Source organism: Macadamia integrifolia, chromosome 7 (genome assembly GCF_013358625.1).
Source record: "Macadamia integrifolia cultivar HAES 741 chromosome 7, SCU_Mint_v3, whole genome shotgun sequence".
Taxonomy (NCBI): Eukaryota; Viridiplantae; Streptophyta; class Magnoliopsida; order Proteales; family Proteaceae; genus Macadamia; species Macadamia integrifolia.
Window position 1 is genome coordinate 8,771,552 of NC_056563.1, and position 24,657 is coordinate 8,796,208.

The 24,657-nt window shown below is 40.3% G+C and overlaps 1 protein-coding gene and 1 long non-coding RNA gene across 5 annotated transcripts; one reads left to right on the top strand and one right to left on the bottom strand.

Moving 5' to 3' along the window:
* Positions 1-1,446: 1,446 nt before the first annotated feature.
* LOC122084341 (probable ion channel SYM8) lies at positions 1,447-24,657 on the bottom strand. Of its 4 annotated transcripts, none has more exons than XM_042652511.1 (12): positions 24,021-24,657; positions 23,837-23,905; positions 23,099-23,716; positions 22,152-22,334; positions 21,975-22,034; positions 21,657-21,860; positions 21,168-21,416; positions 14,269-14,367; positions 13,074-13,268; positions 12,574-12,666; positions 11,877-12,143; positions 1,447-2,132 (listed from the first exon to the last, which is right to left on the bottom strand). In XM_042652511.1, the coding sequence occupies exons 1-12, from the start codon at positions 24,399-24,401 to the stop codon at positions 1,914-1,916; spliced, it is 2,637 nt and encodes an 878-aa protein (XP_042508445.1). In that variant the 5' UTR covers positions 24,402-24,657; the 3' UTR covers positions 1,447-1,913. The 4 variants fall into 4 exon arrangements, 3 of the variants coding, with proteins under 3 accessions (XP_042508445.1, XP_042508446.1, XP_042508447.1); XR_006141876.1 differs by lacking the exon at positions 1,447-2,132 and adding an exon at positions 12,808-12,852 and having other exon boundaries at positions 12,072-12,143; positions 12,574-12,670; XM_042652512.1 differs by lacking the exon at positions 14,269-14,367.
* LOC122084342 lies at positions 16,169-18,822 on the top strand. The gene is made up of 3 exons (XR_006141877.1): positions 16,169-16,688; positions 17,543-17,614; positions 18,551-18,822. It is a non-coding gene; the product is annotated as an uncharacterized LOC122084342 (long non-coding RNA).

A 24,657-nucleotide genomic window follows, 5' to 3' on the forward strand; every position in this document is an offset into this window, starting at 1 on the left:
GACTCCACCTCGATTTTCAAAGGGAACTGATGTGGGTGATATTAGGTCTCCTCACCTTGCAAGTCGATTTATGGAATTGAGTTCTTCTGGGCCATATCAAGAACCTCGTAAGCAACCGATGATTAAGAGCTTCTTGAAGAACTCATAGTTGGTACACCCATTAAGGCCGTGACACTACAAGTACTCAACATAGGGCTCTCTATCTTGTGAATGAACCATCCCTTTGTGGGGTAGAAACTCTTCCATGTCCATTGTGAAACATGGGCGTTCTCCCTCTTATTTGTTCGCCAGAACCAAAAGTCAAAATTTTGGTGGATAGGGATCCCGTAAAAACTTCTTTCAAGGAATGGGCTAGACCGGGTCATTTCTCAAAAACAATAGCAAAGGGCCCTGAGACTACGACTTGAATCTGGAACCTACATGCTGATGCTCACAATTTTGATAGTCATACCAGTGATATTGAGATCTCATGAAAAATATTTAGTGCCCATTTTGGGCAACTCTCCCATACAAAAAGATCTTGAAACAGAACAAGTCAGGTCTTGACTATCATAAGAGTGCAGAATGTAGAATACAGAGAAGTTTGAAAATACACCAAGCAAAACTACTTCAGTTCTATGATAGATAAGTTGCTTTTTGCAATTACTTTGCATGCATTCAACAAGCAGCAGATATGTCATGAGAAATCTAAGACATTCATCAAGAAGGAATATAACCAAATCTAAGACATTCATCAAGAAGGACTATAACCAATAAACATTTCTGTTTTCAACAACCATTTCGTGTGTCTGAAGATGCTACCCTAGATCAACCACACCCATAACTTTAACCAGTTTCAATGACCTTGATCATCTACATCAAACCCAGACATCTAATGAATTAAGATCACCCAGAAATGTATAAATACAGATCAAATACATGTAAAACCTTTCATTTTATTCTGACATGTTACAGACATGTAACATACCACAACAGTATGATTCGTTGGACCATACCACTTAGTACTCCACATGAGAGAATAAACCAGGATTAGTTATTTTATAGTTAATCTAGAAGCACTCTATGCAATATACACTGTTGGTGTCAACATAATACCATGTTAACATGTCCTGGTAACCATTTTATTACAGCAAAAGAGCAGTCAACAAAATGATAAATCCTCAAAATCATGATAGAACAAAGGGTCTACATCCACAGTATTTATTTAAGCAGAAATTAATTCACAGGACTGGTCTTAGAAGGGGAAAAAGAATTGTGTATTTCAGTGAGAGAAGCATACAAATTTCAGAAAAAAATTCCCTTTAAATTTCCAGAAATGGTGGTTTAGTATCTTGGCAAATCACATAATTTTCATCCATGTAATAGACCACCATCTTCATGTGGTTGGATTATTTTTCTCAATCTTAAATGCCTAACTCCATGTACAACTTGAAAACCACTCCCAAATAAAAACAAGTTCCATCATAAAAATTGAATTTCCAAGAAATATTTTTCAGTTCATACAAAAGGAGAGGACACATTATCCCTTGTGCCCAAATAAACTGTTAATATCATTGTAGTGGGCTAGTTACCAAAGAAGGCCTAGCTACAACTTCCATTTAAAAGTCCTGTTTCTACAGCCGCAACAATTTGTTTCCGATTAACAATTATATATCAATCAATTGTGGAGGTTTCTTCTCCCATTGAAGTTACAGAATTTTATTCAACACCTAGCACTACTCCATTCCAAGTAATAAATTAAATCCTATTTTCCCCCACACCCAATGAATAGGTACCAAGAAAAGGTTGAACAGTAGCAGAGATGCAAGTGCCACAAGAAACAGAAGTGGCAGAATGATTAGCAAAATAAATGGCTCCAAAGCTACCGTTTCAAGGAAAAATCGAATGTTGCAGCAAATATATTGCAATCTTCTTCATTCACCCTGAGAGATGACAACAAAAACATCATCAAGGGACCATTTTCGTGGTTTTTCTTTGTGCGAAGGATTGATAAAGGCACGTTCCTCTGTTGCTAGGCGATAACCAATCACAATCTCCTGCTTTTGTCGACCTCTCTTCATTATATCATAGAAGCACAACTCTTCCTGCTCAAACAGATAGATTTCTGCTGGCCTGATAAACATCTCATTCCCCTGTGCAGAACAACCATTTCATACATCAAATACAAGTTCTGTAAATATGTTCTGCTTTAGGAAAATAACCTAAATTATAAAGCAATAGGAGCCCCTCTTCTTTCTTGGAAACTTAGAGAATCCTAAGACATCTCACATGAGAAAGAACGTAAAGGAGTTCCGGTGGGGAGGTGTGGGCCTTTTCCATTTTTTTTTGTCCCAAATCAAGGCATCGTGAACAGTTCCCACAATTATCTTAAGTTTGGCTTCTAGAGAGCATGCCACTAAAATGAAGAAATAAATAAACCCAGGAAATTAAAGGCCTGCTTGCATCAACTTTTTGATATTATAAACAGCTTGGAAAGATCAGTTCTTTTTGCATCCTTTCAGATGATCCATCCATTGCAGTAGCAAAGACATACTCGAGACCAAGTGTAGAAGTTGACCAGATTTTTAGCCAAATTTTTTATGAGTCGTTGGAACTGGTTCAGAAAGCGTAAAATTTGTTGCTAATTGCTGTCACACTGGCAGACTCTTTCCAATAGCAGGGTAAGTGCTGTCATCTACAATCTCCCCCCCACCCCAAACCCAAAAAAAATAAAAAACATGCATGACATATAAACATTAATATGTGATTATTCTATTTCATCGTGAAGAAGCAAGTGCTTCCATGTCAGAGACACAGAATGGCTGCAGCCACAGCATCTATAACTGGACCAAACAGGAAACCATAACGGAACTCAGCTCAGGTTTTCCTGGTTTACCACCTGATGGGGACATCCATGTGTACCAGCGACGTAGACTCAAGACCCAGCCACGCTTGCATTCTATTTGGCTGGAAGATAGTCTCACAGAAAGAAACTAGAAGAAGGAAGAAAAGAGGAAAGAAGGCTGCTGGTTGACCAGCCTTGGTCTACCGTGAGAATGAGGAAAGAGACTATCGCTGGTCTCTTCCTCTCTCTCTCCTATCGTCCAGATTTTGTGGACCCCATTGCTGATATTTTATTTAGTAGTTTTATTTCCTAGTATCTTGTTTATTTAGGTCTTTGAATTAAGCAGGAAACTAAATAACACTCCTATTTTATTTCCTATTTGTTTTTTTTTTTAGGAAACTTTTTATTCTGAGATTATGTTCCTAGGATTAGCCTTTTCTTTTTTAGCAATTATCTCACTATTATGTAAGGCCATTGGCCACAATGGGAGTTAATGAAAAATTATTTTGAATGAAGAAAAGCCATGTTCCCTCTCTCTCACGACTCACTCTCGCCCCCTCTCTTTCTCGACTTTTCTCTCTTGCTGTTCTCTCTCTCTCTCTCTCTCTCTCTCGGTTACTACTCCTGCTGTATCCACTATTCGTCAGATGTTGAAAGCTCCATCACCCACACAAGCTCCATCGGCAACAAGAAGGATCACTACACAGCAAGCTGGATTTTCTTCATCAACCAAAGTGGACTGCACCTCTGCATTTTGGAAGACCTTGGCCACTTCTCTTCTCCTCAGATCTGGACAGCAATAAGGTAGGTAAATCCCCTCACCATTCCATCTCCATTGACTCCTTGTTCCCATCCCCCACCCCCCTGAAATCTGAAACTGTTCTCTGTTTTCAAGCCTTTTATTTTTTTGTTGTCCTTAAAGAATCCCTGCTGATTTACTTTTACTAGCTGGCTGGTTTTAGAGAACTATATGGTTTGCTTATCTTGCTTTGTGTCTTGGCTGATTTGTGCTAAACCTAACATATATATGCTGTCATGTTCCCTTCCCCATATCCCCATTTGATGCTTGAGTAGCTTATGTGTTTTTCATGCTTAGACTATTACTGATCACTGCTGCCCTGTTAATTAGTCCATTATCTTGCATGCTAAATCTGTACTTTTGCTGATCAACTTTGAACCCAATCCAATTCAAGACCTATTGGGAATGTCTTATTCTAGTGGAGTAACCTTTGTAGGAAACCTAGTTGTCTAGGCACCCTCCTACATCATCTTGGTATCAGAGCATGGTTTTTGGTTGGTCTTGTTATGATTGGGTGTCACTGTTACTGCTTTCATATCTTATTTGTTGAGGTCTAATCTCCGTCACAACCTGTCCGTAGTTGAGTCTGAGCTAAAGGAGTGTTACCTTAGGTTAGAAGACACCCTCTTTCTCCTTAGTTTGGAGGGACCAAATAGCATTGGACGCTATTCCCACCAGAAACACATTCTTGAGAGGAAATTTCTGACTTTAGGATCGAGAGGTCCAACTACCTATCTCAATTGGAGATTCTGAGTAGGCCTTGAGTCATTGTTGGCAACCACACCTTGGCTGCCAACTTTCTTTATGTCCATCCGTAGTGGTAGAGCATACTAGGACATGTCTGACTGCCTAGTACCCCCATTCAGCTAGAGCAATCATAGTTTTTAAGGCGATAAGGCGACGGAGGCGTTTGAGAGTCTTTCGGAGCTCCTTAGCGATAAGACGGGCATAAAGCGTCACCTTATTGACTAAAGCGTTCTTGTGTAATTTTTTTATAAAACCAATTTATTTGGCTCAAATCTTAGTTAAATCCTATTACTCATATGTTAAATAAATATGTTCATATTCATACCAATGTAAGATATTCATCAAAAAAACAAATCAATAAAGTGAATAAACTAAGTTCATCTTCATCAATCATCAATCATCATAACATATTAACATATAATATAAATACATAATTATGAAACAAAATTATAAACATAAAGAAAAGAAGACATAAAAAATACAAGTATTTATTATACTTACCTCTATAAAGCCAAAATGAGTGCCTAAGCCCTAAAGTCATCCACTATATTTCTACTCCTGTCAAAGAAGAATGAAGCTCACCGCTGCCGGAGCAAAATGGTTGCCTGGATCAGTGGTTCTTCCTTGTTCCTTGATTTCTTCTCTAAGCCTTTTCTTAAAACCCTTGACAAAATCCAAACCCTGTTTGTGAATCGTGTTTTTGTTTTATTTGTTTTGGTTATTTTTGGTGGAGTAAAGCTGATCCCATACATCTCAAGTGTTAACAAAACCATACACCTACCAATAAAAAATCTATATTTGGAATCTTCTTCTAGTAATTTTAAAATGTGTTAAAAAAAAAACCCATAAAGCGCCACTTCACGTAAGGCGGAGCACTGCCTTACTATCTCTAGATCGCATTAGGGCCAAGGCGCTGGTAAGGCGAGACCGCATCAGGGCCAAGGTGATGCCTTACTAGTGCCTTAAAAACTATAAGAGCAATGGCCAAGAGCCCTTCAACGGAACGAAGAGTTCCTAAGAAACCTCCAAGCTGAATTTACTGTCAGTAGGGCTGAAAGGGAAACACTGTTGGCTGATAGGGAAACATTATTGGCTGATAGGGAAGCACAGGCTACTCATCTCCAGACCGTTACCACTAGGCTTGCCGCCCTTGAGACACATGCCCTAAACTCAAATGGATGGCAAGGCCACAATACCTTAGGCACTGGACCTAGAACAACAGCCCCTAGCCCTGAGATAGAGAACAATGACAACCACACTGATGGTTATGACCGGATAAAGGATAATTTTCTAGGCACAGAACATGGTAGAGGTCAGGGTAGGGGTCGAGGACAACCTACTCCAAGGCACCATACCCAATATAAAGATGAGGGTTATGAGCATTATGATAGGGGCTTTGATGTCAGGCGGATGACTAAGGTAGATGCCCTTACCTATGATGGTCAGATTGATGCTAGGATCCTTTTAGATTGGATTAAGCAGATGGATAGGTACTTCGAGTTTTATGATATGTCCAAGGAAGTCCGTTTCAGATTTGCTAAGTTCAAGCTTATCGGAGCTGCCCAGGACTTCTGGGCAGACCTAGAGTACCAAGAGGCCAACCTAGGACTTGAGCCAATCATAACATGGGTAGAAATGCAAGAGAGGCTCAAGAGGGAATTCCTGCCTATCACCTTTAGGCTACAGTTGTTGAATGAGATGAATACCCTGAGGCAAGAAAAATTGACTGTGACTGAATACATAAGCAAGTTCAATGAGTTGAAAATTAGAAGCCGTATTCAGGAGAATGTTGAGCAGACACTTTCTAGATTCCTTACTGGGCTCAACTTTGAAATCCAGTCACGTATGGCACCCCACCTGGTGCGAGACATTCCACAGGCCTTCCGGGTAGCCCTTGAGGTGGAGTCCTCCATGAGAACTTATTCTTAGAGGAAGAGCTTTCAAGTTGGAGAGTCCCACTTTAGGAAACCACCTCAAGGTTCAACCGGATTCCCAAAACCCCCTGCTACACCACAACGTCAATTTGACAATAGGGGTAAAGGAATCTTGAGAGAAGCACCCAAGAGTAGTGGGCAACAACAATGCTTTAAGTGTTGAGGGTATGGCCACTTCCCAAGAGAATGCCCCAATAGAAATCTTTATGTGGGGGAGCAGACTCCTGAAGAAAGTGACCAAGAGGGCTTTCAAGACCATGAGTATAAGGACCATAGGCCAGATGAGACCATATTTGATGAGGACGCCGAGGAGGCTGGTGATCTCAAGCTCGGTATCGTGCGATGCATGGTCTCACAACATAGGAGTAACGATGATTGGCAGCAAACTAATATTTTCATCACTTACACGTCATCAGGGCAAGAACTGTCGTGTCGCCATAGACAGTGGGAGTTGTATGAATGTGGTCACCAAGAGCGTTGTTGCTCGAATGGGCCTCAAGCCCGAGCCCCACCCGAAGCCTTATAAGATTGCCTGGGTAGATTAGTCCACCATTCCCGTCAATCTGAGGTGTCTAGTTCCCCTAAACTTTGCAGGATATGAGGATCGAGTGTGGTGTGACGTCCTAGAGATGGATGTTGCCCACATCATCCTAGGTAAACCTTGGTTATATGACCGAGATGTCACCAATTATGGGAAGTCTAACACCTATGTCTTTGAGTTCAAAAGGAAGAAAATTAGGCTGATCCCCAGTGCCCCTAAAGAAGTAAGGGTTCCAGAACACAAGGGAAGTACCTCCAAACACTCCCCCACCAAAACACTCAATATTTTACATCAACAATAATTTGAAGGAGTGTCAAGAGTCAGGGGTGATTTATGCTCTAGTTTCCATACAGAGTAATACCGATAGGTCACGCTTATTCACTAAGGCTCCTAGAGAAGTACAACCCTTATTGAGGAAATTTGAGAGGTTATTCCTTGAGGAACTACTCAATGAGTTACCACCTATACGTGATATCCAACACGCTATTGACTTAGTTCTTGGATCCTCTCTCCCGAACTTACCCCATTACCGAATGAATCCCAAAAAGCACGCCGAACTCAAGCGGTAAGTGGATGAATTGTTACAGAAGGGATTCATTAAGGAAAGCCTTAGCCCATGTGCAGTACCTGCCTTGCTCACACCAAAGAAAGATGGCACTTGGCGTATGTGTGTTGATAATAGGGCCATCAATAAGATCACTGTTAAGTATAGGTTCCCTATCCCTAGACTTGATGACATGTTGGATATGATGGCCTACTCATAAAATTTTTCGAAGATTGATCTCAAGAGCGGATACCACCAAATTCGGGTTAGGCCTGGAGATGAGTGGAAGACAACCTTCAAGACGAAGGATGGCCTTTTCGAATGGTTAGTCATTTCTTTTGGCTTGTCAAATGCACCTAGCACCTTCATGAGAATAATGAATCAAGTGCTTTAACCATTCATTGGCAAGTTCTTAGTGGTCTACTTTAATGACATCCTCTACTACAGTATGACTCCGTCTTCCCACTTGGATCACTTACAGAAGGTTTTTCATATGCTTCTATAAGAAAACTCTATGTCAACCTCAAGAAGTACACCTTTATGAGTGATCAAGTCATCTTCCTAGGGTTTGTTGTGTCAACCCAAGGAGTATCTACTGACCCTGAGAAAGTGAGAGTGATTGTAGAGTGGCCTGAACCAACTAATGTCCATGAAGTGCGAAGTTTTCATGGCTTAGCCACTTTCTACAGGAGGTTCATTTACCAGTTTAGTTCCATTATGTGTTCTATCACGGATTACAAAAAAATGAAGGAGTTTCTATAGACTAAGAGTGCTACAAAGGCCTTTAATGAGATTAAAAAGCTTATGACTGAGGCCCCCATCCTGCGCCTCCCAAATCTTTCTAAGGCCTTCGAAGTAAACTGTGATGCATCTGGTATTGGAATAGGAGGTGTCATAGGATAAGGACACACTGTTGCTTACTTTAGTGAGAAGCTTAATGAAGCTAGGCAACGATATTCCATATACAACAAAGAATTCTATGCGGTTGTCCAATCACTGCGCTATTAGTAACATTACCTTCTACCGCAAGAATTCGTGCTATACTCTGACCTCCAAGCTCTAAGATACTTGAGCGCCCAAAAGAAACTAAACCAGAGACATGCTAAGTGGGTTGAGTTTCTCTAAGAGTACACTTTTGTACTCAAACATAGACTTGGTGTCGAGAATACAGCTACAGATGCACTAAGTTGAGTAAATATGTTCCTCAGTCGCACAAATGCTAGGAGTCGGGCTAGTGTGTTGCTCCAGACCATGAGTGTCAAGGTTGTAGGATTCGAGCGAGTTAAGGACCAGTACCTCACCTGTCTTGATTTTAGTGAGTTGTTCATTTCCTTGAGTGGAGGTAACCTTGTCAGTCGCTCAGACTACCTACTCCGGGAGGGATTCCTTTTTAAAGGAAGCAAGTTGTGCATTCCCAGGACCTCACTCTGAGATTTTCTGATCTGGGAATTGTATGCTGGGGGAGTCATTGGCCATTTCGGTCGAGATAAGACCATCACAATCGTTGAGGACATATTCTTTTGGACAGGATCGAAGAGGGATGTTGCTAGAGTTGTGAGTCAGTGTAAAACATGCCAAACTGCTAAACAACAAAAGCAGAACACGGGATTGTACACTCTCCTATCCGTTCCCCATGCCCCTTGGTAGGACCTTAGCATGGACTTTGTGCTTGGTCTGCCAAAAACTTCGAGAGGCCATGATTCTGTTTATGTGATTGTAGATCGCTTCTCAAAGATGGCCCATTGCATCCTATGCTCTAAGACCTCTGATGCGTCCATAGTAGCCAAGCTTTTCTTTAACGAGGTTGTCAAGTACCATGGGTTGCCCCTCACCATAGTGTCCGATAGGGATGTTAAGTTCACCAGTCATTTTTGGAGGACCCTATGGTGGATGATGGGTACCAAGCTCCGTTTCTCTTCCGTCTTCCACTCTCAGACCGATGGCTAAACTGAGGTTATCAATAGGAGTCTGGGAAATTTATTGCGTTGCCTCATAGGAGAACACCTTACCAGTTGGGATCGAGTCCTTAGCCAGGCCGAGTTTGCATATAATAGCTCTAAGAACCGTACCATTGGTTTGTCACTATTTGAGATTTGTTTAGGATACCAGCCCCGGGCACCTATAGACCTTGTCCCAGTTGTGTCCAATTTTAGGACCTCCCTGTTAGCTGAATCTTTTACTCAGCATATACATGATTTACATGCAGGTATAAGAAGACAACAATGAGCAACGATCAATACAAGTCAAGGGCATGTGCACAGAAGGCTACAAGAGTTTCAAGAGGGAGATATGGTGATGGTTAGAATTAAGCCGCAACGTTTTGTTAGGGGAAAAGCGAGCAAACTGCATGCTTGTAGCATAGGTCCTTTCAAGATACTTCAAAGGATAGGTGCCAATGCTTATGTCCTTGATCTGCCAGCTAGTATGGAAATCAATAACATTTTCAATGTGGAAGATCTTGTCCCATACCATGGTGCCTCTACCATTATCCCCTTTTACCCTGATGACCTTCACCCTTGATGAGACTGTTGAAACAACCCAACCACTTCCCCCAACCTCCTCACCACCTGTACCTAAGGTCACGAGAACTAAAGAGATTGAGGAAATCCTTGATGAGAGGATTGTATCCACACATACAGGAGGTTCTAGAGAGTTCTTGGTCAAAATGGCATGGACGTCAGAAAATTGACTACACTTGGATCACAGTGCAAGAAATCCAACAACTAAACCAGGATCTGCTTGAGTACTACATGAACCATAATTCACCGGAGGTGAATTCTTCCACGCTGGGGAGAATTGATGGGGACATCCACATGTACCAGCGACGTAGACGCAAGACCCAGTCACGTTTGCATTCTATTTGGCTGGAAGATAGTCTCACAGAAGGAAACTAGAAGAAAGAAGAACGAAGAAAGGAGGAAGAAGGCTGTTGGTCGACCAGCCTTGGTCTATAGTGAGAATGAGGAAAGAGACTATTGCTGGTCTCTTCCTCTCTCTCTTATCGACCAGATTTTGTGGACCCCACTGCTGAATTTTTATTTTAGTAGTTTTATTTCCTAGTATCTTGTTTATTTACGTCTTTGAATTAAGTAGGAAACTAAATAACACTCCTATTTTATTTCCTACTTGTTTTTTTTTAGGAAACTTTTTATTCTAAGATTATGTTCCTAGGATTTGCCTTTTCTTTTTTAACAATTATCTCACTATTTATGTAAGGCCATTGGCCACGATGAGAGTTAATGAAAAATTATTTTGAATGAAGAAAAGCCATCGTCCCTCTCTCTCACGACTCTCTCTCTCTCTCTCGCCTCTCTCTCGCCTCCTCTTTCTCGACTTTTCTCTCTTTCTGTTCTCTCTCTCTCTCATCCTCTGTCTCTTGGTTACTGCTCCTGCTGTATCCATTGTTCGTGAGCTGCTGAAAGCTCTATCACCCACACAAGCTCCATCAGCAACATCAAGGATCATTTCACAGCAAGCTGGACTTTCTTCATCAACCAAAGTGGATTGCACCTCTGCATTTTGGAAGACCTTGGCTACTTCTCTTCTCTTCTCCTCAGACCCGGACAGCAATAAGGTAGGTAAATCCCCTCCCCATTCCATCTCCATTGACTCCTTGTTATCTTCCCCCCCCCCCCAACTGAAATCTGAAACTGTTCTCTGTTTTCAAGCCTTTTATTTTCTGTTGTCCTTAAAGAATCCCTACTGATTTACTTTTACTAGCTGTCTGATTTTAGAGAACTGTATGGTTTGCTTAGCTTGCTTTGTGTCTTGGATCATTTGTGCTAAACCTAACATATACATGTTGTTCCCCATGTCCCCATTTGATGCTTAAGTAGCTTATGTGTTTTTCATGCTTAGACTATTATTGATCACTGTTGTCCTGTTAATTAGTCCATTATCTTGCATGCTAAATCTGTACTTTTGCTGAGCAACTTTGAACCCAATCCAATTCAAGACCTATTGAGTATGTCTTATTCTAGTGGAGTAACCCTTGTAGAAAACCTAGTTGTCTAGGCACCCTTCTACATCACCACTATTTCAGCGAAACCACAAAAACCTGGATATCAGAGGCCAACCAGTTCCGGTCAAACCTTGTTTGATCCAGCTGATCCATTCAGGTTTTTAATATGTTGCAATTATCCCTGAAAATAAATACACTAAAGCACCAACATGAATGCTCATAAAATAACTAGTTGCAGATTAGGTTGGACACGATCATCATTCCATTGGCATCTGTAAAGTACCAACTTCCACCAGCATGGTGCAGGTAAACAGGTTTTTCTTCTTCTTTGTATTCTTTTTTCTTTTAGTTCCCAAATTACTTTTCATTTCTCGTTCTTCTCTTTTGCTCAAGTCTGCAGTGGTTGTGATTGCCCAGCAAATTTGGGTAGGTCCAACCAGCTCAGGATTATGTAATCTCTCAAAATTCATTATCAATTTCAGTAAATCAATAAATAGATAGAAGTTTGCACATGGATATGAAGTACCTTTGCAGAAAAGAGTTCCTCGAGTACCCGATTGATTTGCTTGTCTTCAGCTACCATTGCTAGTGCCATACTCACTAGCTCATTCGACAGCACATAATCACTAATTCTCGAGACAGACACCAGGTTTCTAGTCCTTGAATCCAGGATCTCACTAATAATTATTGATTTGTCTGAGGCTTGCTGCATTTCGCGGATCCAAGAGCTGTGAGAGAATCCACAATGACGCAGAGGAGGCGATTTTGCAACTCGATGTGGAAGACGCTTGGACTGAATCATGAAAGGTAATAGGCAATTAGCACTGATTAAGGAAATATTTAAAACAGATTATCAATACCTGAAGGATTTATCTGCCAGGATTTGCTAATAGAGCAAGCAACTGATGGTGAATTTGAAAGTCACAAGTTTCCAATTTTCCTTTATTATTATTATTTTTTTTTTGGGGGGTGGGGATGTGGGGGTTTCTAATATATGGTTGGCTTCATGTTCGCAAGTCAACAAGACAACCAGCTGCTAATGCCAAGCATATTTAGATCTTTACTAAAATAAATGCTCAAGGCTATGAAGCCGAAATAATACCCACGCCCATTAAAAAAAGTTCAAACTATAACGTGAATGATTTTCTAGTCAGAAATTTACAAGAACACAAGCACAAAACAAATTCCTGAATTTAGATCAACATTGAACAAAATAGAATTACCTGAATATCACGGATCAGGAGAAGAGTAGACAGAGATCGTGAGTCAGAATGCGCAATTGAGTCCTCCAGAGATTCATCTGCAAGAATTAAAATCTGTCTGTTTAGGGTTAGTATTCAATTAGTGGAGAGACACTTAATACGAAAATAACAAGAGTTTGTGAAAATTTCTTAGCTATCCCCAACCCCTTGACCACCCCCCCCCCCCCAAAAAAAAAGCAGAAATCTGCAACTTACTAAATGTTGTAGAATTAGAATTACTAATGTAGAAACCTGCTTCCACTAGAAAATAATAAAACCAATGAGTATTAAAAAGAAATCATGATTTACTGCAAATATAAATTGTTAATCACTAAACATAGAATAATACAAATTTACAAAAACAGTAACCTAGGAAAGTAGGCCATTAAAACCAAAGAACAACATAATATGGAAATAAGGAGTTAAAATAATAAGAGGGAACAAAACTTCATCATCTTCTACAAGAGGCAATGCATACTTACAGAATCAAATGTCTCTACTGGAAGATTCTCTAAATGCCTCCGGATGACAGCATTTCCTTCCCTGTGTACAAGCTTTAAGTTCACCAATCCTCTAAGATCAAGCCCACCGTCAGTCAGTTTTCTCTCTCTTTCCTCCTCTGGAACCTCATTAAACATCCATAGTTCTGAACCTGGAGCCAAGAATGACTCTAGGACCTTAAAAACAAAAAAAATCACAAATTCAGAAAATTAAACTCTACCAGAAAACATAATCAGATTAACCGAAAAACAACTCGCCACCCCCCTCCACCCCAAGAGAAAAAAAAAAAGTATGACAACTTATGTAGTAAACCAAGGGAACCTGCAAATAAAGAAGCTGCCTTTTTTCTTTCACTTTCTTCTGAAGCAGGTAAGAAGGTTAAAGTTCCCGGCCCAGGTCATAGCATATATATAAACCAAGTTTAAAAATTTGGGAAGCTGGCATATTCTTAATTGCTTGGAAGCTTACTAGAAAATGCAACTAAGCCTCCATAATTAGGCAGTTTCCACAACTAATTACTTCAGCAACTCAACTAAGCTTTCCTAATTACTTGGGTTGGCTACCAGATCCTATCCCACATTTAATCACTAGCTAGGGTAAAATTTCTGTGAGATCATAGGAAATCATAATTTTACCAATTCAACCAAATGTCATTTCCCTTGGGCTCCTTTCTTTTTTATTTCAAATGCCTGGAAGTAAAATTAAAGAGGAATTTATTACCCCTATATTATCTCATAGAAATTTGACATAAGATAGTGGGCTCTGCTGTAAAACTCTGTTCCTTCTTTTGTACTTTCTGAGATAAAAAGCTATATAATTAGATATTTTACTTTCTTTCTTAAAATTTCCACTCATTTTATGTCAAAACCAACAAAGCCAGCTGTAACATCCACAACTTTCTGAAACTAATACATTACGATGAGAATCATGCTGATGACAATTAAAGCAAGAACAGCTCCGACTATTTAAAATGAGGGAACAATTTAAGATGTTGAACTAAAATGCTTTAAAAAGGGCACAGTATAGATAAGTAGCAAATAACTACCATCATATTAGGAAGCAGGAAAAGATCATTACCAGAAGGAACCTATAGTTTGAAAGATAATTATTCTTGGTGCACAAAAAATTTATTGCCCAACTACATATAAAGATCTAACATTTTTGGAATCAAATTACCATAATCATATCATGAATGTCACGGCGCCAGCCACAAAATAGTATCTTCTCCGGAAATTTTGGAGGGATGAAAATGTTAGGGAAAAAGCCCCTGTGAATCTGCAGCAAGAACATAGCGTGAGATGATCACAGATCGACTTATAGATGAGTGAATCTGAAACGTATTTCATTAGACCATGAAACATAAAGAACACACTTTGGTTCCCTTTTCTAGTAGACATGCAGGGACAAAAGCCAACAAACTTGTTGAGATATGTACCACCGCAGGGGTCTAACACTGTGGTCATGTGTTGGTTAGTGCTAATGAGGATAGGGGAGTGTCTCTATTGTGGTATAAGTTAGGTAATTAGAGTTATATGTCGTGAGTTATTAGCTATTTAGTTTATTTATTTCTCTCTTTCCCTGAAATTAGTTGTATTCTTAGTAGGATTCCTACTAAGGATCTGATTTTATTGTTATAAATATCAGTCATTGACAATGATAGGAATTCACAGAATCCAATTGTGGTCTATGGCTCCTCATCAATCATCTTTCTCTCTTCTCTTTTTCTTTGTCTTCTTCTCTTGTTCTAAGTACTGGTTATTGAATTCTCTTCTGCTACATGGTATCAGAGCATTCTATAATCAATTCCTCACAGAAAAATATGGTTTAAGAGTCTCTGCAAGGATTACTTGTGTGGTTGCAGCAACCTATGCTGCCTTCTATACTATGTAAGGCCCTAGTTGCTGTGATACGAAGAAGAATTAGGGTCCTTCCGCATCTCTTTATCTGGTTTTCCCACGAGTTATAAATCCATAGGAATCAAGTCGATAGATATCAAGGCTGGTGGTATTCAAATCTGGATTTTTTTTTATAGTTTGATTACTTTGCATTAGGCCGACAGTTCTCTCTCATATTTCTGGAGATGATTCAACCTATTGATATGTCAACACGATGAAAGTTTGAAGCTGCTCTGTGCATCTGATTTTCTGCAGTTATAAATCTCCTCCCAGCCTGTGGTACTATGTTTTCTTGGCTTTTCTTTTTTTAATTGCGACTTGGGTGACTAGTTTGGATCTGACCAGGAGATCCAAATCCTGTTTTAGGGCATTCCCCCTCCCCCCCTACCCACCCACCCACCCACCCACCCACCCACCAAAGAATAGGTCCTTCGAACCTATTTTGGTGTCCGTCAGACACCAAATTTTCTCCGACTACAAATCACCCATATTCTGGGTTTTGTGATTTCAGAATTGGTACTTTGTGGTGCTGTTTAATTAGTTCTTCTCAGATCTGTATTATCTTGTGGTTTGTGTCGCTTATTTCTATACTACATAGCTCCAGTCTTCGACTGTATTCCAAAGGTGCATACATTTTTTCTTTTTCGAAGAAAAACGTTTGCTGGCCAGAGGTGGTATCGATACCTCTCTGAGATTTTATTGTGTTGTGCATGATGCCTGATCCCAAATCTACCTCTGACAATGTTGATGTCCAGATTACTATTATTGAACTCAATAGAGTTTCTTATTATCTGTTATAGGCCCAGGATGCTAAGATTTACATTAATGCTAAAGGGAAACTGAAGTACCTCCAACCGAACTGCCTTCTACTGATTCCAAAGACCCTTCTGAAGCCGAAGCCGAAGCAGAAACCGAAGCCAAAGCCAAAGCCAAAGCCAAAGCCAAAGCCAAAGCCAAAGCCAAAGCCAAAGAGGAGTGGATGCATGAGAATGACACCCTACTCATATGGTTGTGCAATAGTATGGATCCTGCTATTGCAGCTAATATCATGTTCCACACCACAGCCAAAGGAATTTGGGATTACTTGAAGCAAAGCTTCTCCAAAGAGAAGAATATCAGTTATAACCGTGCCCAAAAAACTGGGCTAATTTCAACTTTTGGACAAATGTAATACACCCCGGGTGACAACCACTAGTAAATTGTGGCTTTGCCGATATTTAATAATAAAAATATACTAGAAGGTGGGGCCCACACATTGGAAACACCTTGGGAAGGCCCCAATCAACATAAGGATCCATTCCCATATAATGGGAACCAATTCGGCCTTCACCGGTAAACACCTCAAGTGAGATATACTGGCCAAAATTGGGTTATTTGGTCGTGGGACCTAGGCCCTTGCACTCGTGCACCTCAAACCACTCCCAATAGTTGGGACAACATATTGGGGTATAGATTAATGTATCCGGACACCTCGAGGTGGGCCCGTTGGTGTCAAATGACGGTTTAACCCGGAAAGGAGTAAAAACTCATTATTTTTCCAAACAGTCCTCAAGAAACTTAAGTGGCTATGAATAGAAGCCTTAGCCATTCATTCTATTCATTCCTACCAAACTAAAAGCAAGAGAAGAGAGGAAGGAGAAGAAGGAGGAGAAGAGCAAGGGCGGAGGAAGAAGAGAGGAGCAAGGGGAGCACCCATCTAAGGTAAGCCGTCTCTCTCTCTCTCTCTCTCTCTCTCTCTCTCTCTCTCTCTCTCTCTACCTTCTAAGTAGTCATCTCTCTTTCCCTTCCATTTTCACTCTCCATCAAAGCTAATGGAGATCGCCCAAACCGAATCTACCCACCCACTTACCTAATGTATAAATTGATTGGAGGATTTGATGTTGGGGACTTGTCTTAGCAAGATCCATGGTTCCATGGTTCAATTTGAACCCATGAACCCTCTCTAGTGAAATCCCCATTTCAAACCCCAATTTGGGCAATACAAAACCTAGAAATCGGAAATTTCCTAAAACCAACTTTTCAAAACTACAAATTGGGAGAAGGGTTTAGTGTAAGAGACCCATCCTAGCAAGATTGATGGATCAATTCGAGTCCATGAACCCTCCCTAGTGAAATCCCCAATTTGGGTAACTAAACCCTAGAAATGATGGGTTTTGCCCAAACCCTCCATATCCCACCATCCAAACCCAAAATTGAGTTGGGAAAAATGAAATTGAAAATAGGTATAGTGGATTGGGGTGACCACATAAGCCATTAGTGGTCACCACCTACACCCTCAACCGAAATTCCCTAATTTAGCTTAATTGAGACTTGAACTTTGGGGGATTTGAGTAAATTGTGTAAACCTATCTTAATTAAACCATTAATTAAACTTAAACTAAGCTCATTGAGGTAGGTGAACGTCCCCCACATATAAATTAGCCATTTATTCATAAAACCCCAATTTGAGAACCATTTCAAAGAAAAAGGGAAATAGGGAATGAAACTAGAACATGTGCCTAGAGTCTCATTTCTCTATGAATGATTTATTCTCTTAAAAATCTTATGTATCCTAGGAGTAGAACCAAGAAGTGACGGGACAACGCGGCACGAGGCCATCAGCTGTCCATCATCACCTAGGACTCGAGGTGAAGGGATTTTGTGTGTTTTCATGGATTGATTGTATCATAATGCATATGTGGATGAATTATATCATTTTGCATATTATTATCTTACTTCTTGTGGAAAGTGTTGATGTGACATGAGAATGTGAATTATGGTTGTGCATGTGTGTGTGACGGGTGCAAGGTGGCCAACGGTTGGTGCCGGTGTCACTGCATGCTCAGGGTGTGTGTGTGTGTCAGTGGGGTGTAGGGTGGCTAACGGTTGGTGCCGATGGCACTGCATGCTCAGAGTGTGTGTATGTGTGTGTGTATGTGACTGGGGTGCAAGGTGACCAACGGTTGGTGCCGGCAACACTGTATGCTTAGAATGAGTGTGAGTGTGAGTGTGACTGGGGTGCAGGGTGGCCAAAGTTGGTTCTGGCGGCACTGCATGCTTAGGGAGTGTGAGTGAGTGTGATTGAAATGTGTTGTGGCATATTAGAATACAATGGGCTAGGATAACCACCCTGGTGCTACGACCCTTGCCAATAGGGGTTTAGGTATTGGCTATCCTACAGCTCGGGCAACCGAAGGGGTTCTCCGGACCGGACCGGGGCTGTAGGGTGGGATTATTCATTTGGGGTTTGCGGGTAGCCGAAGGGGTTCTCCTGACCAGAACCTGCGGGCTCCTGGACTCACAACTGGCGTATATCGCTGGAAGGCCAAAGGGGTTCTCTAGACCGGTGAACCAGGGATATCCCTTATGTTGCAGTAGCACTAATACCCATTTTGGACTTAGAATCTGTTGCTTAGGATTGTTTGTTAATAACCAGATCATGTCACTGCATTCATCTAATTTCATTAATATTGTTGTGGTTGAGCATTTATATGTCTCTCTTTTTATGAAATGTTGTGATTGTTTGCGTGTACCCCTCACTGGGCTTCGTGGAAGCTCACCCCCGTTGTTGTCCCTTTTTTTAGATGTTGATTCAGGGAACCCTTCAGAGACTATGGTTGAGGAGCCGACCCTCTATGGAGGTGACCTCTGGGAAGAGGAGCTAGCCATGCACGAGGACGGTTGTGTATGCGATGATTGTGCTTTTGGAGCAAGCTGAGGATGAGAGTATCATCTTCCCTTTTGATTATTTACATATCAGATGTAGCCCTAGGGGCATGACTGTAATTTTGTTTCCGTTGTGAAAACCTTCTTTGAGTAAATATGTTAAATATCATTAGATGTCACCAGTTGTGTATATTTTGATTTATTATTATCTATGTGATCATAGAATCATTCCATAATTTTATGAACTTAAAGTACTGCATCGTGGATCCTGGATGGATTGTGGACACGTGTGGGTGTCCATGTCACCAGCCTTTAGGTGAGTGGAGGCGGGGTGTGACAATATCTTCCATATTTATGATTTATATGATAAATTTTTTAACTTCAACCAGGGGGACAGGTCTTTGAATGAGTACTTCGGTGCTTTTAAGGGTATGAAGGAGGAGCTCAATATGCATCAGCCACTTACTACTAATCTAGAACAATAAAAAATTCAGAGGGAGGAATTTCAAGTTGCAAAGTTATGGCAAGATTAAAATACCTATTATCAGTCTGTTAAGAGCCAGTTACTTGATGAGAAGAAGGTGCCTTCACTCAATTAGATCTTTGCTCATATTCAGTGTAGTGTTACTCCTATAGGTGACAACCACACCCTCAATTTCATCCTTTCTGTGCAAGCAATCATGGCAAGTGAGAAAGCTTCCTCCTTGAAACATTCCACACCCCGCTCATCTTCAATCTGCATCTATCCAATACTAGGGCCTAAGGAAGGTTTTGCTTTTGTTGCTGGCTGTGGACGCAATTCTACCTTCTCTAGGAGAGGGCATTGCTTATGGAGTGATTGTGGTAGTGGTCTACGTGGTCACAGTACAAGTGGACAGCATATTGACTGCCCCTCCAAACAATGTTCATTTTGTGGCAAGCTCAACCTAACAGTTGAGACATGTTGGGTTAAACATGGTAGACTAGGGTGAGCTGCACCATTAGCTCATACTACTGTGTCTAATGGTCATCCTGAGATAGTGTCTTCTGGCAACACTGTCATTGCATCTTCCTCTCGAGCTTCTTCATCAGATCTTGTGTCTTGCGACAACTAAAATCAACTTATTTTTCTCCTTCCATTTCTCTTTTTCCCTTTTAGTTGATAGCATCCCCCTTTTAGTCCCAAATCCTATATATATTCTAGGAAATAAATTCTCTTCCCTCTCATTAGTCCCCCATTGACCACTTCCGTCTTTCTCTCTCCTTACCTTCCTTGCCTATTTTTTCTTTCATGCTCTCCAAGATCCATTTTTTTAGGATATAATCTTCATTCTCCTTGTTTTATCCATAACATAAATCTGACATTTTAGCATATATTACTATGGTCCATATTCTTATTGAAATATTAACATTAGATCTGATTATTCCTTCCATTTTTCTAGCCATTAGATCTATACTTCTATATTTAGTTTTGTAGATGAGTCCAGCCACACCAACCTTCGGATCTGTCGGTGCAAGCAGTGTTGGCCAAGAGGAAGAAGAAGATTACTTCCCGATGGAAGATGCGATCTCGGGTGGCCCTGCCGAGGGTGCCGTAAGGAACCGCCGACTAGATCTGAAAGCAGATCTGATCCAAATCTAACCTTTAAATTAGAATCTTCTTCCTTAAATTCTTAAGCCCATCACTTGCAAATCCAACGATTGATCTGCATTACCTACTGGTGATTCTAGGTTATATCCCTCTTTTCTTTCTGCATAACTTCCTTCAAGTTCCAGCAACCTACAAGCCTGCATGGATGATTCCTGTCATGGTTTGAAACCTCAATTTGTGTTTGATTTCTGATTTGGGTTCTTCTGTTATTGATTCTGAAATTCTTTTGTCAAATACCCAAGTTCTGTTCCATTTTTCTGCACAGACAACAGCGTCCTACGATTCCTGAATTCTCTTCATTTCTGGTTCTAGATTTGATCTGCAGTTCCAACCAATCCTTCCATTGGATTGGACTCATATTTTGAGGATTTGTCTCTTTCAGGGCACCACTTGATCTGAAGTGGATTTCATCTAATCCTTGCATCATGGATTATGGAGCACATATTCAGCACGATATAAGTCATACTTGATCTATTTCCAGTCCCATCAGAGATACCAAGTTGTTCTCTGTCAGGGAGCGTGGCCTATGCCAGTGCTCCCTGTGTCTATCCCTCTCCTTCCCCAATAAGGGGTATAGAGAGAGAGAGAGAGAGAGAGAGACATGCGCCATTTCATTAGACACATGGGAACACTTCTGGACAGAAAACATTTCCCCATATTATGAATAATAGAACATAGATATCTTGAAAGAAAAAAAAAAAAAAGCTTGAGCAGGCACAGGGAAATGAATGCATAAGCACGTCTGTGTGCATGCAATTATTGTCGGCTTCTTGAACTTATTTATTTTTTGATAAGTAGCGATTCTTGAATTCAAATTGCATGATTGCATGAAACAACTTTATCATTTAAGAAATTAAAATAATACTACTAACATCATGTGATATATGAAGATAGGGAAAACTGACCTCTGGTAAAGGGCCTGGTGCATAAGTATCATCATCTTCCGCTATAACAAGGACTTCATCTCCTTCTTCTAAAACATAATCATCATCTGGATTTAACATGATCATGCCACCCTTTGCAGCAACCTTCACACCACAAGGTACAGCATCAGCGAATGAAATCAGTACTTCTTCAAATCGCAGACCATCTAACTGAGGCCACCTTTTGATATAGAACTCGGCATTCTCAAATCCTAAGATATCTTCCCATATCTGTGCAGAAGGAATAAAGTTATCAATCAACCAGAAATTAGTGTACAATAACAAAAAAGCCTCCATAACACTGTGATTCAATCAAAATTCATCCACCATCCTCAATTGGTCTTGTGTTGGGCTACTTCTAAGAAACACCAGAATTACGTTTTATTACAAATAGGTATGAAAATCTTAAAATAAAAAAGGGTATACCACCATTTTCTGATATCTACCGTTGAAGCAAATTGTTTAACTAACCTGTGCAAGGCCTGGCTGGAGAGCACATTGGATCATCAGACGTCCAATCACATCATGTGCAACAACTGTTTCAATGAGCTCCCCTCCAACAAGCTGTACTAAAGGTTCATTATCAAGATCACTCATCTCTACAACAATATGACCCTTCAAACCTTCCTTCACTCCAGTCAGGCTCAATACAACTCTTAAAGCACGTGCATCACTCTAACAAGAAAATTATAAATATATATATATATATATATATAAGAATTATAACTTGGAAGAAATTCATTCTGATAAGTCACAGAAGTGTCAGTATACTGAAAATGGAAATGCAACCTGATCTGCGTTTTCATCAGTTGCCAACACAATGATGGCACGTGCCTTAGAAACTGATACCTATGAATAAGCAAAGAATAGTCCATGAAAGTCAAAATTTTGTACTGACCAAGTCAAGATGAAAATTGGCAGTATAAGATAGAAGAAAATTAACAACTATTCCTAGCTCCAGCATACCTTTTTTAAGTCAGCTAAGATAAGAGGACTGCCACTTCTGCAAATAACAGAGGTCCCCATGAAATCAAATTCTAGCTTTGTTATATCCGCTTCCATTTCTTCCTTGTCTCTTTCTGCAAGCACTACAACTACGCCACCACCTATGCTCTTGTTTGCTATAGCAAGTTGCTTTAGAAGTGAACCCTGAAAGATAATGTAAGTCAGCAAAAGGAGAAAAAAAAATAAATAATAAACAATTAATTTTCACAGGAACTATGACATATTGAAATCATTGGGTTTAAACAAGAAGCAACAAAGGAATTAAATTAAGGACAATAACAACTAGTGCAATGTTTCTTAAATCTAACATGTGGGTGGAAACCTAACTGCCCCAAAGCTCCTGCTAGTTTCCCCCACCTCTCCATTGTATATATATTTTTTTATTAATTATATTTATGTAAGTCCTTTATGTTTATGTTGGGTTGCCCATAAATTGAAAGAAATGTGCAGATCTATCAAGGGGGGAAAAAATCTCTGCAATCTGCACAGTGGAATACTCACAATGTGTTTTCTTTGATTTCGTGCTTTTGGTGGATGAACAAATTATAAAAAGAGGGTGAAAGTGTGCAAGGATTAACTCTTGCACAACCAAACAGACATGGCCAATGAGAATTTCCGCACAGTACGATTTGGAGTCGATTGGTGGATTAGTGGATATCAGCACTTAACAGATTAATTTATGGAAATAGCAACAAAGGTGGTATCAGTCAGAAACAATTGTCATGATTCAAGAAGTCGTAATGATGGAGATAATGATAGTAACATATAATACTAGTATGATGTTCCTTTATTTGTTTTCATTTTCTCTGGTTTCCTTATTATCTTGCAACAAAAAACAGCAAATCTCTTATTGTCATCTACAAAATTAAAATGGTTCGGCAAGTCCAAAGTAATAATGCTTAATTTACCAACTTGTCACTCCATCCGAGGATCAATATATGGTTCATCTCAATGACTTCACTTTTCCCCTTTCGCAGTGAATCGACCTTCGCTGAGATTGCATCAGAGACAAGGCCGAGCATCATTGCAAAGATCAGCATGCCTCCAGAACTAATAGAAACAGAGACAATCCTTGGACCAATGCCAACCCTATTGACATGACTTCCCGAGTCCGCAACAAAAGTCCATGAAAGCCAAAGAGCCTCAGAAAGGCTGCATTCACCTACAGCATACAATGCCAATCCCCCAACCCCAATAAGAAGTACAATCGCAAAAAGAAGCGCTAACAACTTTGCATATGGATAGACAGAGAAAAACACGTCCACCCTGTATGCAATTCTCTTCTTCAAGGGAACCTCCTCGCAATTCTTTGACCTCCTTGTGGTAGTCATTAGTCGGGGAAGATGGTCAATATATTTCAAAAAAATGAATGGTGTCATGAGCATTAAGACAACGGTATACAAAGCAACAGTTCTACCGCCACCACTACCAGAATATGAAAATGAGCTACAAACTTGAGGCTGCAAAATTCTTGTGTTGTCAGGACCAACAACACTGTTCCCAGTACAAAGTCTACTAATCTCTCCCTGCAAGAAAATTGAAGGCAAAAATCAAAGTCACACACGGTTCGAACCCTTAGCTCTTCAAATCCTTAAAAGCCATCGAAATGCAAAAATTCGGATTGGTTGTAGATGTACAGAGAATACCTGGAGGTCTGCGATTTGGATTCGCAGAGAAACTGTATATAAAACAGTCACAATACAAATGACTATGACCTGCAACATAAAACCATAGACGAATCAATAAACAAGCTTAAGCTTATACAAGAGCATCAAATGCACAAAGTTCAAGTATTGCGGAAGTCCATCCTATCTCAAATTTTCAACTTACCAAACGAAAGACCAAGGAGCTGTTAATATGACGAGTGCTTCTGTCAAGACATGTAGTAAATGGGGAAGAAGCAGAAGCAGAAGAAGAAGACGACTTTGGAGTCTGAACCAGCTTCGGCTTCATCTCATCTGAAACCCGATCAGCTACTTCGATGCTTCCCGCATCTGAGCTCCATGGAAACCAGCCGCGATGAGCAGGCAAAGTATGTGATTCAAGGTTCAGTCCATTTCGACCTGAAATTCTGCCCCTTCGTCTATCCAACGAATCACCGAAAATCGAATTTCCTGAGAAAAAGATTCGATCTGCCGAAGAAGAATTGTCTGAGAAGAGACCGACAGAAGGAGAGACATCGGAGCTTGAATCTCCATCACTCCTAGGCATTGTGCGGAAGAGTAAGAAAACAAAGCTTGATGAACCTTGGAAGAAGCGTCTGATTTGAAAACTAAGAAGAAGAAAACTCCATTAGAGAGAGTGATTAAAAGAAAAGGATAAAAAATTAGGGTTGGAAGCTCATCTTTAGAGAAGAAGGAGAAGCTGAAACTGGTTTTTGTAGTTATCTATCGTTAATCGTTTCAGTGAAGTGAAAAAACTGAAAACTTTAAGCGAGAGAGATTCTCAGACAAAAGCGGGGAGAGAA

What these genes read in the sequence shown, in the direction of transcription:
- LOC122084341 (XM_042652511.1), bottom strand. Translation starts at nt 24,401, where the DNA reads ATGCCTAGGAGTGATGGAGATTCAAGCTCCGATGTCTCTCCTTCTGTC. An exon ending in GCTCCTTGGTCTTTCGTTTG is followed by an intron (nt 23,906 to 24,020) that starts GTAAGTTGAAAA and finishes TTTATGTTGCAG; the next exon opens with GTCATAGTCATTTGTATTGT. An exon ending in AGGAACTCTTTTCTGCAAAG is followed by an intron (nt 2,133 to 11,876) that starts GTACTTCATATC and finishes TGTTCTGCACAG; the next exon opens with GGGAATGAGATGTTTATCAG.